The sequence below is a fragment of the Cyanistes caeruleus genome, chromosome 11, assembly GCF_971803275.1.
Source record: "Cyanistes caeruleus chromosome 11, bCyaCae1.hap1.1, whole genome shotgun sequence".
In the NCBI taxonomy this organism is placed as follows: domain Eukaryota; kingdom Metazoa; phylum Chordata; class Aves; order Passeriformes; family Paridae; genus Cyanistes; species Cyanistes caeruleus.
Genome location: NC_141711.1, coordinates 21,649,285 through 21,663,345, shown reverse-complemented (window position 1 = coordinate 21,663,345; position 14,061 = coordinate 21,649,285). Strand labels below are relative to the sequence as shown.

Here is a 14,061-nt window from a genome sequence, read left to right as displayed (position 1 = left end):
TCATCCTACTTGTCTTTCTATTAGACTTCTAAATTCCATTTTAAAAAATGTGTACCTCATTTTTCACAATACACAAAGCCATGTAGTAAAAATATAGTAATTTACACTTTTCAAAGCCCTTTGACACTGGAGCCCTGCAGCCTAGTCACGGGCACCATCTCCATCTACTGAAGACGTGCAAGCAGTGCCGGTCTGTCGGCACGTCCCAGCCGTGTCTCCTGCCGGCGGCCCTGGGGTAGGAGCGGCCCCGGCGCTGCCATGGCGGGCTTTCCCTCAGGTGTGGGCACCTCCAGCCCGGCCCGGCCGGGAGGCCCTGGCAGTGCCACGCCGCACGGCAGCTCTGGCACTGCAGCCTCGGCCAGCCTCGGCCAGCAGCGAGATCTGCGGGCCGGGGCCCAGCAGCGGCCGCACGCTTCTCCCAGAGTCCGAGCAAGAGCCGCACGGCTCCCGAGCGCAGGCCGGGAACGCTCTGAGGGAGCAGCGCCAGCCCGGCTCTGGGCACCAACCGCCCCGGCCCTCGCGCCCGCCCTCCCCTTCCCGCCCTCCAGCCCCCGCCGCGCGGCGCCCGCGCTGTCATGGCGGCTCTGGCCCAGCAGGGAGCGCCCTGAGCCCCGGAATGGCGCCGCCAGCGGTCTGGCTCTCAGGAAGGGGCGGGCGCGGAGCTGTTGCAAACTGCGGCCTAGGTCACATTTCCTGAAGAAAGGATGGCCTTTCGTGCTTGAGCTTTACACACTTTCAAGCCTGATCCACAAGAAGAGACATCTCACCTGTGACACACACAGCAGCCTGTGAGCTCCAAGTGATGTCCAGGTGTTAGGAAAGCAAAGGGCTTGTTGCTACAATTGTCTTTTTAAGGCTCAGTTTCACGGATATCAGCCCCAGAGGGAGGCTGACAAAGCTTGAGAAGAAGGATGCCCACTGCCAGGGGACACAAAGGATGCAGGATTTAGGGGCCATAAAGACATCTGGTAGAACTGCCAAGATAAGGAAAACTTGGATAAAGTCAACTCAGCAAATAGGCTGAACTCAGCTCCAGCTGGGTAAAAAAAGAGTGTGATGTTTGCAGGCAACAGGGCTTTGGCACCAACATCATCCTGGGCCTGACCATGGGATGGTCCCGGTCACCAGAACACAGGTAAAGACGGCGCAGTGCGAGCGCTGGGCATTGTGCTTCAAGAACCCAGCTGAGAAAGCTGGCCAGACTGTGCTGGATTCTGTTGTGGAATCTCCCCCTTCTCTCCTCCTTCTCAAAATATATTGTAAGGCTGACTAAAAAAACCTAGTTAGAGCCATGCTGACTGCTTTATTCTGAAACCTCGCAGTCGACTTACACATTTAGTACCTTACAGAGCAGGTTGGAGGCCCTGGAACTGGAGGCTCAGACAAGCGATGAAGTGGACAAAAGTCCTTCTGGAATAGAGGGGGCATCTAGGGCAAGACACTGTGCATAATGATCACACTCTTTCCCAAAGAAAGACAGGGTCCTTGCAGGCCTTCCAGAAAGCATCTCAGGGGAAGCTTTCGGTCTCCCCTGCCCCGTTTCCTAGACTTGAGCCAAATCCTTCCCTCAGAGAAAGACAGGAAGCTCAGGTGTGTTAGGAGATAACTGTGAGCATTGGCACAGGTGAATGGTCAGGAATCCAGAGGCTTTTGCAACCCTCCTCCATGGAGAATCCCTTGTTGTGTATTTTTGATAAACCGGAGCTTAAATGGCAAGTCAGCGATTGGAGAAATACACCACTGAGACAAAAAAAGCTGTAAAGTGCCTTGTTTGGAGGAGGGACAAGTAGGATGAGAAAAGTTCAAAGAGCAAGTACTGAGAAGACAAAGAAGAAAACCTGGTTCTTTGAAGGTTCTCTAATTTTTGTTTTCTTCTCTGTGCCTTGTTGTCAGGGAAAGTAATCCCCAAACACCAGAGGTTTATATCCAAAAAGGAGACACGGGAGTCCTTTTACGTTATTCAAAAAAAGGGAGAGGCCATGGGGCATTCCCCTGGGGTCTCTCAAAGTTTTTGGTGGACGCAGCCTCCTTTTTATCCTAATTTCCCTGTCCCTCTCTCTTTCCCCATTGGCTGAGGTATTTGAGAGGTACCGACTTTGCAGAATGCCTGATACTTACGATTCTCCTTTAATGTATAACCCTCCCTCTTTATTTTTAATTCCTATAGAATTTTTGGGTTTTCCCCATTGTTTTTTTCATCTCTCAACATCCAGTTTCATTTACCAGAAAATCTACAGTTTGTTTGTAAAGGCAAGTATGTTTTTTTCCATTCATTAATCGGTGGAATCCTTCCCGTAGTTTTATATCTCTCAATGTTAGTTTTATCTACCAGCAGACCCACAGCATCTTTGTAAAGATAGATCTCTCATTTCTCTCACAGGGAAGACGTGACTTAGTATGAGAAATCTGCCATTGTGTAGTATTTCTGTCGTTAGTCAGTACTCAGTAAAAGAAGTCTGTTGTTTTGTGCGAGCATGGATGATCCCTGATCCATCCATGCAGGTTTCCTGCAAAGGCAATGTTTTAGTAATGGACTGTTGCAAAATAGGTGTTTTCTGCTGGTAGGCTGGTGCAAACACGTTCCTTTCTGTGGTAACAAACCAAAGGCGCTGCGCGTGTGCATCCTCACAGGCCTCTCAGCCCGCAGCATCGGCCCCAAGGGCTGCTCTGTCTCTGCCTGCGTGCCTGGCTGATGGGCAGGGCTGGAGGCCTTGGAGAGCAGCGGCCATTGCGGGCACGGGGCTCCCAACAGCTGCCCCCTGGCCCAGCTGGGCCCCACTTGAGGAGGAAGGAGGCTCCCAGCCCTGGCCTGGCTGAGCAGCTCCTGCCTGCCCCGGCCTCTGCTCTGGGCCCCACGCTGGCCACCCCGACAGCCCCTGGGCCAGGCTGTGGGAGGGCTGCTTTGCCTTTACCTGGCTCCCTGCCATACGGACACACGGCCTGAGCCCAGCCTTCCCTTTTGGGGCCAAGGGAAATCTCTGCTCCTGGCCCCGGCACTGGGCGCTTTCTCAGCCGGTCAGGCAAAGTGATGCTCCACAAGAGAGGCATGAGCATTGCAGGCAAGCCTACATCACTGCAGTCTTGCCAAAGGGCACCAAGAAGAAGCCAAGAAACTGCAGGCCCATCAGCCTCTCCTCCATCTCCCGACAGGTGACAGAACGCCTCCTCCTGGATGTCGTCTCCAAAGCTCGGGAATAACAGGAAGGGAAAACCCTGCTTGAGGAATCTCATAGCATAGCCACCTCTGCTGCAGTGACTGGCTGGGTTTGTGCGGGGAGAGCAGTGGCTGAGTTGTCAGCCGGAACTTCAGCGAGGCTTTGTCCCTGCCTCCCATCACATGCTCCTGAGGCAGCTGAGGGAGAGTGGGGTGGAGAAGTGGACAGTGGAGCTCCAAACTCAGAGGGGTTGTGACCTCAGGGGGCCGTGCTGGGGCCAGCCTTGTTTGCCTTTTTCCCCAGTGACCTGGCAGAAGGGACGGAGCGCTCCCTCAGCACGTTTGCTGATAGCACAGAAGCGGGAGCAGGGGCTGATGCACCACAAGGCTGTGCTGCCCTCCAGAGTGACCTGGACGGGCTTGACAGCCAAGCAGAGAGGGACCTAGTGAAGTTGCTCAGGACAAAGCCTCTAGAAGAGCTTGAAGCTTTTTAATTGCTAGGTAAGAATAGTTGTTTTGCATATTGGAATGTATAAGGTCATGTGGTGATGTCCAGTCAGGGGAACCACTCAATCTCTGTAAGTTACAGAACCAGTTCCTTAACGGTGTAAAGAAAGTCTTTGAGGCAAACTGCAAATTCAGAAACTTCTCCTAATATGAAGCTGGATGTTCACCATTTTCTGGCATGCTGGATGAAGCATAGGGATTCCAAAAGGAATGTGAAAGCAAGCCAATAAATCCTCTTTTAGAGATCACACGTGTTTCCTGCTTGTTCCTTGAAGAACTTGCCAAACAATGTTACTTTTGAAATCCATTCAAAGATCTAATAGGAAAAAATATTGGCCAAAAGTGTTAGCCTGTGTTTCTGAATAGGAACATGTTTCTTGTGTCAATTCAAGATTTGTACCAGGGTTTGGGGTTTTTGGTGTGTATGCTTTGAATGTAAGTTGCTTCTTTGCAGGACTTTGAATAATTAGACTTTTAGTAATTAGGTTGTGCAGCAGAGACAACATTTTACTGTGTGCTGCTGTCCGGTGCTGAAAAGGGTTGAGGAAGAGTCCGTGGCTGTGTGTTGATGCATAACGTGCGGGAGCAGCACCGGAGCAGTTTGCAGGGCCTGGAGAAGCAAACGGGTTCCTGGTGCTGAGGACAAAGTGTCCACAGCTCAGGATTGCATGGCTGAGCTCTTCTGGCTCCTTCTGCTTCAATGCCTTGCCGAGACACAGGTTCCCTGCAGAGCCCCTGGTGCAGCTTCCCAACTCTCCCCTTTTCTTCTGCCTCCTCCCTGCCTCCTGGATAAAGACATTCCCTGGCATTGCACCTGCTGTGCCTCCCTCCTAGTTCACTGAAGGCATTGTTTTCCACCCAAGGGGGCTCTCCCCTGGAAACAGGAACATGGATGAACTCCCGGTGCCCCAGCATCAGGCAGGTGCAGGGTATCTCTGCTTGTCAGCCCCTGCCCTGTTTCCCTGTGATCCTGCTGACAGTTCTAGCAGTCAATGATCTGGACTTTGCAGGAGCGTGTTTGCAAAGACGTGAATGCGAAAACTCTACAAGAACTGTTTTTATGTGTCCCATCTTTACTTTTTTCAAAATATTTGCTAGAAGGAAAGCATGGACCAAACTGACAAAGTTCTTTAATGTGGGAAAAGCATTTGACTCCTGAGCTGAGTACTGTTGCAAGCTCTCCAGTCAGATACAAGGTAATCTTTCATTGAATTTCCCGGGTTTCCATAGAGTCAGTGTAAAGGATGAGCTTTCTAAGGAGCTTAATACTAATTTTTCCACTTAATATGAAATGTCAAATTCATTAGATGGTTAGATGACATGAGAATTGAGGTTGGGATGTAGCTGCAGTGGTCCCCAGCTTCATCTCCTGTTCCCAACAGTGATCAGCACGGGCATGAAATCAGGTTCATCTCAGTTTACTGCAGAGAGGTCTTGAGGAAAATGTCAGTGCACCAAGAGCAGGTACAATCTGGAATCTGTGCAGTGCAAGAGACTCTGCACAAGCTCTCTGGGCAACTGACTGTCAGGGGCAAGAACCCTGGCGTGGCCGTGCCTGAACAGCACCTTTGTGCCTACAGTGCCACCCTGGGGCCTGGGATTGGACCCTGCACTTGCTGCAGGTGTCCCTGGCCTGGTTCCGTGCTGACCAAAGGCTTGGAAGCATCTCAGAACCTCGGTTCCCAAGGGGGCAGCCTCAAGTGGCTGCCGGGCAACTGAGGCCATGGCTGCCTGAACTTTGGGAGCAAGATGCTGATGTCAGAGTGGCCATTGTGACGCGTGCGACCAAAGCCCCAAAAGGGAAGGCTGGGCTCAGGCCGTGTGTCAGTGCGACCTGGCAACGGGAGGAGAAGGTAAGGCAGGGAAGCAGCTGCCCAGGGACCAGAGGGGCCCCACACCTCGGGCCTCTGGGCCTGTGCTGCAGGCTCACCTGCCTCTCACTTCCCAGAATCAGCGCAGGAACATCCAGAGGAGACGGCAGTGTTCCTCAACGCGACGACGGGAGCAGAAGGCGGACAGGAGCAGGGCTCACGCAGGGCTTACCAGGGAGTAGTACCCTCGTAGCTCTGGGCCTGTTCTCCAAACTCCCATCACTCTTCTTTCTCCCGCAGAGAGAGAGAGGTCCAGCACCTGGCGGAGGCAGCGGCGTTCCTGCACAGGGACTCAGCGCTGACAGCCGCCATGTGCGACAGGGAGCAGGAGGGCCCTGATGGCAGGGAGCCAGGTGAGGGCAAAGCAGCCCTCCCACAGCCTGGCCCAGGGGCTGTCGGGGTGGCCAGCGTGAGGCCCAGAGCAGAGGCCAAAGGAGGCAGGAGCTGCTCAGCCAGGCCAGGGCTGGGAGCCTCCTTCCTCCTCAAGTGGGGCCCAGCTGGGCCAGGGGGCAGTTGTTGGGAGCCCCGTGCCCACAATGGCCGCTGCTCTCCAAGGCCTCCAGCCCTGCCCATCAGCCAGGCACGCAGGCAGGGACAGAGCAGCCCTTGGGGTCGATGCTGCGGGCTGAGAGCCCCACAGAGCTGCTCATGCCCGCTGCCATTGGCTCTGTCCCCTGCAGAATGCGTGTTGTGTCACCGTGTAGAGGCTGACCCGGACATCTGCGGAAACAGAAAAGAGAAATACGGGCTCTGTGCCCACATGTTCTGCCTGGTGAGTGGCTCGGGGCACTCCACCCAGCATTGCAATGGGCAGTCCCTGCCACCCTGTCCTCATCAGCTCTTCCCATTTTCTGTAGTATTTTGCCACTCTTCTTTTTCGGCAACAAAATGAACGTGTTGGACTCCTGGGTTTTCTGCCTCGAGATATCCATCTTGCAGTCAGGCGCGCGGCACAGAAGGTGAGAGCCTGGCAAAAGAGCAGGGACATCTGTGCCAGGAGAGGCTGGCCAGAACTTATCCCAGACCCCCAGCAAGAAAGGCTGGCCATGCAGCCGGCTGTGGGACAAAGTCTGGCTCCCAGCAGCTCCGTGGAGCCTCTGGCACAGGAGCTTCCCTCACCAGCTGGCTCTGAGGGCTGAGAGCCAGCAGCGGCCCCCTCCTGCGCCCTGCCCGGAGCCCTTGGGCCGCTGATGGGGCTGCTTGTCTCATTCCAGCACTGCTGCGTCTGTGGCCAGAGCGGGGCCACCATCATGTGTTGCGAGGAAGGCTGTGACAGATGGTTCCACCTGCCCTGTGCCAAGGAGGGCGGCTGTGTCAATCTGTACATTGGCCCATACAGGTAGCCCCTCTCCCCTGCTGGCCACCCCCAGGGAAGGACCAAGTCTTTCTCATTATGCCCATCCCTTTGCCCCCAGGTCCTTCTGCCCTGAGCACCGTCCAGAGCAGGACGTGCAGGTGACTCCAGAGCCGGGCACCGAATGCCCCATCTGCATGGAGCCAGTGGAGGACAGAATGACCTACAAGACCATCGTGTGCCCGGCGTGCAAAAGAGCCTGGTTCCACAGGGACTGCCTCCAGGTGGGAGCCATGCCCTCAGGTCTGGGACACAGCAGGTGCTCAGCAGCACCGGGGCCTGGCTCAAACTGCTTCTGTTTGCCCTGCAGGGACAGGCCATGCGCGCTGGTCTTTTTTCCTTCTGCTGCCCCCTCTGCAGAGACCGTGAGACATTCCTTGTTGAAATGTTTGTCATGGGAATTCGCATCCCCATCAGGTTGGTGTCCTTCTGCGGGGCTCACAAGGCAGGAGGGTGCAAGTGCCGTGCTTTTCCAGGCCCTGCCCCAGAAGTCCAGACCCTGCCCCATCCAGGGAGTCTGGACTTCCTCTTCTCATGGGACTTGGAAAAGCACTGGAGGAAGAGCAGGGACACCCTGTTACCTCCATGGGGTCAGGGCAGCAGAAACACATCAGCTTTTCCTTTCTCCATTAGAGACCCAACATGGGAGGACAATGATGCCTTTGCAGATCTAGGAGAGAGGCACAACACGTGCAATGCCAGGGAATGCCTTTACCCAGGAGGCAGGGAGGAGGCAGAGGAAGAGGGGTGAGTTGGGAAGCTGCACCCGGGGCTCTGCAGGGAACCTGTGTCTCGGGAAGGGCTCAAAGCGGAAAGAGCCAGAGGAGCTCGGCTGCACAATCCCGTGCTGGGACACTTTGTCTTCAGAGCCATCAACCCGTTTGCTTCCGCAGGCCCTGGAAGCTGCTTCTGTGCTCCTCCTGTGCTGCTGAGGGCACCCACAGGCACTGCTCTGGCCTGACAGTGAGGACAACCCACTGGGAGTGTGACAGCTGTGCTGGTCTCGGCACAGGTATGAGGCAAAGCAGGCGGGTGTCCCTGGGCTGGGGCCAGTGCCCAGGCTGGGCACGGCAAAGCCCATGGGCTCCTGGAGGGCTGGGGGCAGTGCTCTGGTCGGGCTTTGCCTGCTCCAGGCCTGGCAGGCCTCTGACATTCCTGTTTGGCCTTACAGCCCCCAGGGATGAGCCGGAGCTCAATGGCCCCAGCCTGACCAGACAGTCAGGACTGGAGCCTGCTCATGGCCTGTCAGAATCCGAGGCCATCAGGCCGAGCTCCAGCAGCGCAGTGCCATCGCGTCTGGCTCCCCAGTCTCCAACTCCAGGGACCAGCAGCCACAGAAGCCTCCGGCGTCCAGCTTCTTCCTTGGCAGACACCGGCAGCCCACGCACAGCAAGGGCAAGATCCAGCAGCTGGACGGGCCCTGAGGACAGGGTCCATTCCAGACGTGCCGGGCCTGACAGCAGGCGAAGGCGCTCTCACCAGCAGAGGCGGGCCTCAGATGGAGCCGTCCGGTCACGGAGTCACCATGACAGGAGCAGCAGGAGAACATCAAGTGCAGAGAGGCGCAGGAAAAGGGAGACACCGTTGCGGGCTTCCCGCAGACACAGCCGCTCCCGGCAGCAAGCTCATGCCCAGAGTCCACCTGCCCGGTCGAGGAGTTGCCGAGACAGGCGCAGCAGGAGAACATCGAGGGCAGAGAGGCCCAGGCGAAGGGAGACATCCTCAGGGACGTCCCTCAGACGCAGCCGCTCCTGCCTGCAACGTCGAGCCTCAAATCAACCTGTCCAATCCAGGAGTCACCAGGACAGGAGCAGGAGGACAGCAGCAAGTGCTGAGACACCCAGGCGCAGGGGGACACCATCGGGGACGTCGCGCTGGAGCAACCGCTCCCGCCAGCCACGTCGGGCCTCAACTCGGACCTCTAACAGCAGCACGTAGTGTCATCTTTTCTTTCTAGTCCTTCCGTTTGCTGCTGTAAGTGAAGGTGAGAAGGGTCAGTACAGGGACCTTGAGATTTGCAGGTCTGTGGGAAAACCCGAATTAGCTCTTGGCATTTCTATGATTCTTGGTTTCTGTTATCGTGTATTGTTAAGTGAAAAGCCACTTAAGGACATAGCTAATTAAAAATGGACACACATTGCTGCCTTTAGACAGATATTTCCCCACTGCTTACCCTTGAACATGAACCAGTCCTTAATGGCTTGGATACGTTTAGGGAGACATGAAAAGAAAGGTGGCTCTTAGGGAAGCTGTCTTTGAAAAGGCCGTGTGCTGAGTTGCTATCCTTAACCAATCTCATTTCAGTAGAGCCTTCCTTCAGTAAAGCGGAAGAAGAAAGAAGAGAGTGAGACACTGCCTCAAGTATCTGGAGAAATCGATTGTGACACTGCTGCTGATTTTAAAGACTTGATTGGACCTTCAAAGATCAAACCAGAAAAGACTGTGGAAATTGCCTGGGACAAAGAGGATGCACTGGACTCTGCCCCAGACGAATGTCCGAGACCTTTGCCTGAAAAAGACAGAACTCAGGAGTCGAGTGTGTTCAAGTTTTCCTTCTTTGGAGACACAGAGGAGTTGGGCATCAAAGAAGGTAACAGCAGAACCCTCCTAACGGAGCCATTTCTAAGGAACGGCTTCTGGCAGGCACTGTAGAGCAAGATGGTGTAAAGAAGGTCATAATCCAGAGGATGATCAGCAGCAGAAGTCAGTACTTATGCTGAAGCATTTTGATCTTCATTGCTACTTGCCAAGCTTGTGGGAGATTAATGAGAGGTAACACCTGCTTGCATCTCAGGAATTTTGAGAGGCACGCCTTGAGAAGGCATTGGGATTTTTGCAGAGTGGTGAAAAAGCTTGTTGTCATGCCCTAAAGTTCTCAAACAGGGACAAAGGTGACACAGCAGTCATACCAAGTTATATGGAATGCAACAGGATTTTAAGGAAAATGGGTGTTAAGGCAGAGGGAGGTGCAAAATCCTGGAGTTGACCCCAAGCTCCATGACCATTCTGTTAATTACCTAATTCTATTCCTGGACCTTCAGAAAAGTGAAACTGAATGACACTGAAGGATCATTGGGGTGTCCTAAGCTCAGATAAAATAAGGCCTTATGAAATGAAGATGAAGGAATATTTAATCAAGTCACAGTCAGGTAGGACTGAAAGAAAGCCGTGCCAAGTTATCCAAAATATTAACAAACAACAACACAAAGCAACAAGCCCCCCACACTTGTGCTGAATTCAGAAGCTATTCACTGTCTTCTGGATGCGATGATAAATGTTGAAGAATACATAGGAGATGCCTTGAACAAAGTGGAAGATCCTGGAGCAGAGCTACAGCTCAGAAAATCAGGGAGGAGAAGATTCTGTCCTTCCTAAATCTGTCTTCTCCAGTGTACATATTCCACTTGAAAGAAGGAATTTTTCCTGGCAAGCAGAGAAATAATCTGGTTTTGGCTTGCTTTTTCTTTTGGTGCTGGTTTTGCAGAGCCTCACGTACTTGGAACAATAAAACTGGAAAACTTCCGGTGGCAAGAGGATTCACATTTCCAAGACCTCACTTCTGAGGGTGCTGATGAGCCTGAGATGTCAGAAATTGAAAAGCACCAAGAAAGGCAAGTTCCATTTGTATTTGTTGTCTACTTGGCTGTAGTAGTTGGATGCTGTGGGAATATGAATGGCAGCACTGAGGAAATGGGAAACTGACACTGCACACCTCTGAGCAAGGAAAGTCATCTTGGAAAAGCATTGGTTCTGTGTGGAGTCCCGAGTCCCAGCAGCCCCTTGGATGTGAAGTTGAATGTGAAGAGAGAGAAGATGAGCACAAGAAATTGACTGGGTTGTTTTGGTTTGGCCAACCCCAAACTGAGTTTTGCCAAAAGGCAAAGACACAGTCAGTTTTCTTGTAAAAAGTGGGGTTTTTTAATAGAAGGCTTTATTTGCATACTATGGAGTAGAGCTCTTCCGTGTATACCATTTCTCTGAGGCACTACAGCTCTAACTCATGCTCATGGGATTTGATAGGACCTTTTAGGATGCTAAAACCCCTTTGTACTTTTCTAGGGTTTTTTCTCTACCACGCACAGAAAGTGCTAGAATTTTCTTCTTCTCCATAGATGATGAACGCCTAAGAGGTACGACACAACTTGTTCAGCCCCTTTTGTATATTTTTCCCTTTTAAACCCTTACTGGACTTGAGTAAGGAGGAAAAAATGCTGCCTGATTATGAATGCTCTGTAGTCAAAATTTGCCATGCTTTCTTGTGGTCAAAGTTGTGGTGGATCCCATGAGAGAGTCCTGGTAAAAAATAAAGGCTGAGCAGCTTTCTGCCTTTCCTTTCTTTCAGATAATTGCCTCATAGCTATAGGAACTTGTAGAGCTTAGCAAAAATATAGTCACTAGACAGGTTACTGAGACATTTAGGATCCTTTCAGGTAGGTCTATCACCTTTAACTTTTTCCTGTCTTTCTGGTGTTAATCTGAGGAATGCCGAGTGCTCTTGTCAGTGGCATATGTGCGTGCGGTTCTTCATCCTAATGAATCTGGGGCTTTCTCTTCTGAACCCAATGAATTTTCGATTTAAAAACAAAGACAACAACAACAAAAGAAAACATACACAGCCCCCAAAAATTACACAGGCTGCCAAAACAATTGCTTGTTCTATTTTGTAGAATATAGTCTCAAGTCAGGCTTAAATGACGTTTGTTTCTTGAGATTTGTTAGATAACGCTGATGAAATGTATGGCTGTGTTCATACAGTTACTGCCCTGCAATCTTCCAGCCTGTCTGATTTACAGGGTGTGTTAGAATGGAGATCTCAGCCCCTGGCAGGCAGCACTTCTGGGGGCAGCTGTGGGATCCTGCTACTGAGCATTTAATGCAAGAGCTGCTGTTTCACTGCAATTTAGATTTCAGCAGGTTCAGGGAGACAGCTGCTGCCTTTCATTTTTCTTAGTACACCAGGCTGCAGTAGGGAACAGTTCTGCTGAAGCCGACATGTGGTGGGGGGCAAGAGAATAGGAGGGACGTGAAGAATAGAGCTTCTGACTTGACTGTTGTGTTGTTCATTCATGATTGTTGGTAGCAGCAGCAGAATCAGAAGGGTTGAACCCTACTGATTGATGTTGTGTTTTGTTTTGTGCAGAGGGCCCAGAGTTATTTTGTAGATCTGTAGAGCTCAGTGAAGAATAAGAGGGTTGGGAAGACAGATGTAGATTATTGCTTGAGGTGAGTATGGAACATCTGTTCCCTGGTAACTGTGGCTGAATGCTGGGCATGGGGAGGGAACACGGCTATGGATGTGCATGCAAAATTAATTCAGGACCTCCAGAAGAGCCTGAAACTTTGTAATTGTCAGGGAACAAAAGGTTGTTAGTATACTGGTGTGTGTAACATGATGTGATGTCCAGCCAGGTAAACCACTGCATCTCTGTATGTTACAGGAGCAGCTAGCTAACTAGATGTAAGGGAAGTGTTTAAGAGAAACAGTGAATTTAGAGACTTCTGCAAGTAGTGGATTCAAAAACTTCTCCTAGGAATATGTTAGATTTTCATTAATTTCTGGATCGTCTAAGGAAGCATAAGAATTCCAAACGGAAACTGAACCCAAACTAATAAACCCTTTCTTGAAAAGAATCGTGTCCTATTTGTTCCTTGAAGAAGTTGCCAAACAACTTTACCTTTTAAATCCTTTCAAGGATCTAACAAGAAACAATACTGGCAAACCCGCTTAGGCAGTGTTTCTGAGCTGGCGCTGATGCTCTCAGGCTCCGGGGAGCACGGGAAGGCTCCAGTCCAGACTGTCCGGTCAGGCTGGGGCCATTGAGCTCCGGCTCAGCCCTGGAGGCTGTGAGGGCAATCAGCAATGTCAAAGGCCTCCCAGGCCTGGGCCAGGCTGGGCCGCAGCATTGCCCCCAGCCCTCCAGGAGCCTACGGGCTCTGCCAAGCCCAAAAGGGGGCTTGGCCTGACAGCCGTGCCCAGAGCAACAGAGCTGTCACACTCTGCGCTGGTTCTGGTCACTGTCAGGCACGAGCAACACCTGTGGGTGCCCTGGGCAATGCAGGAGCAGCACAGGGGCACTTGCCAGGGCCTGGGGAAACGCAGGGGTCGGCCTTTACGGGACGACACAACACGCATGCTGCAGGGGACAGAGGCAATGGCAGCGGGCATGAGCAGCTCTGTGGGGCTCTCAGCCCACAGCATCGGCCCCAAGGGCTGCTCTGTCCCTGCCTGCATGCCTGGCTGATGGGCAGGGCTGGAGGCCTTGGAGAGCAGCGGCCATTGCGGGCACGGGGCTCCCAACAGCTGCCCCCTGGCCCAGCTGGGCCCCACTTGAGGAGGAAGGAGGCTCCCAGCCCTGGCCTGGCTGAGCAGCTCCTGCCTGCCCCGGCCTCTGCTCTGGGCCCCACACTGGCCACCTGGACAGCCCCTGGGCCAGGCTGTGGGAGGGCTGCTTTGCCCTCACCTGGCTCCCTGCCATCAGAGCCCTCCTGCTCCCTGTCGCACATGATTCTGGTCAGTGGTGAGTCCCTGTGCAGGAACACCATGGTGTCCTCCACGTGCAAGTCCTCTCCCTCCATGGCAGAAAGGAAGAATGCTCGACTAACTACGGAACTGCTACATAGCAGCATACTTCTCTTAATACTTACTCATGGTTTCCCTGGAATCAAAGCACTCAGCTCCCTTTACCTGGGGTATTTGAGGGGCAACTGTATCAAATCCCAGCATTACATTGTTAGAACTGCACAAAGGAATAGCTGACTGCTTGGTAAAGAGTTTAACATACTTGCAAAATTATGAAGGTGGCCCTTTTTAATGTTGGTTACACTTGGGAGGTTTTTCCTTTGCTGGAAGGAGCTGTTTCCCCAGTGATCAGGCCCAGCATGTCTATAACTGTGCTGAGGCCACTAAGTACTACTACTAATACTGCTACTACTACAACTACTATAACTACAACAGGCACTGCTCATGGTGCCCATGGCCTGGGGAGCTGCTGTATGTTGACCCTGCTATTGCCTCACTCTGTGTGCTGCAGCTGCTGCTCTCCAGAGAGCAAGATGGCAGCGACTCTTGGTATGCTTCATGTTGGGGGCTCCTGCGGTTGCTGGCCCCTGGAGGTGGAGCGTGCAGAGGCAAATTCTGATGGCCTCAGGTTCTGCGTAACCACAGGAAGGCTCCA

At 52.7% G+C, this 14,061-nt stretch overlaps 1 protein-coding gene across 4 annotated transcripts; it reads left to right on the top strand.

Annotated features, from left to right (window-relative positions):
* The first annotated feature begins 5,241 nt into the window (after positions 1 to 5,241).
* LOC111942303 (E3 ubiquitin-protein ligase PHF7-like) lies at positions 5,242 to 12,514 on the top strand. 4 transcript variants are annotated; one of them, XM_086846530.1, is made up of 16 exons: positions 5,242 to 5,514; positions 5,610 to 5,885; positions 6,213 to 6,304; positions 6,390 to 6,491; positions 6,747 to 6,871; positions 6,948 to 7,110; positions 7,197 to 7,303; positions 7,520 to 7,633; positions 7,780 to 7,898; positions 8,058 to 8,870; positions 9,191 to 9,476; positions 10,371 to 10,497; positions 10,946 to 11,016; positions 11,229 to 11,316; positions 12,027 to 12,109; positions 12,325 to 12,514. In XM_086846530.1, exons 2-10 carry the CDS (start codon positions 5,843 to 5,845, stop codon positions 8,822 to 8,824), a joined length of 1,632 nt encoding a protein of 543 aa, XP_086702656.1. In that variant the 5' UTR covers positions 5,242 to 5,514; positions 5,610 to 5,842; the 3' UTR covers positions 8,825 to 8,870; positions 9,191 to 9,476; positions 10,371 to 10,497; positions 10,946 to 11,016; positions 11,229 to 11,316; positions 12,027 to 12,109; positions 12,325 to 12,514. The 4 variants fall into 4 exon arrangements, with proteins under 4 accessions (XP_086702656.1, XP_086702657.1, XP_086702660.1 ...); XM_086846531.1 differs by having other exon boundaries at positions 5,431 to 5,514; positions 9,194 to 9,476; XM_086846534.1 differs by having other exon boundaries at positions 5,431 to 5,514; positions 9,194 to 9,658.
* The last annotated feature ends 1,547 nt before the right edge of the window (positions 12,515 to 14,061 follow it).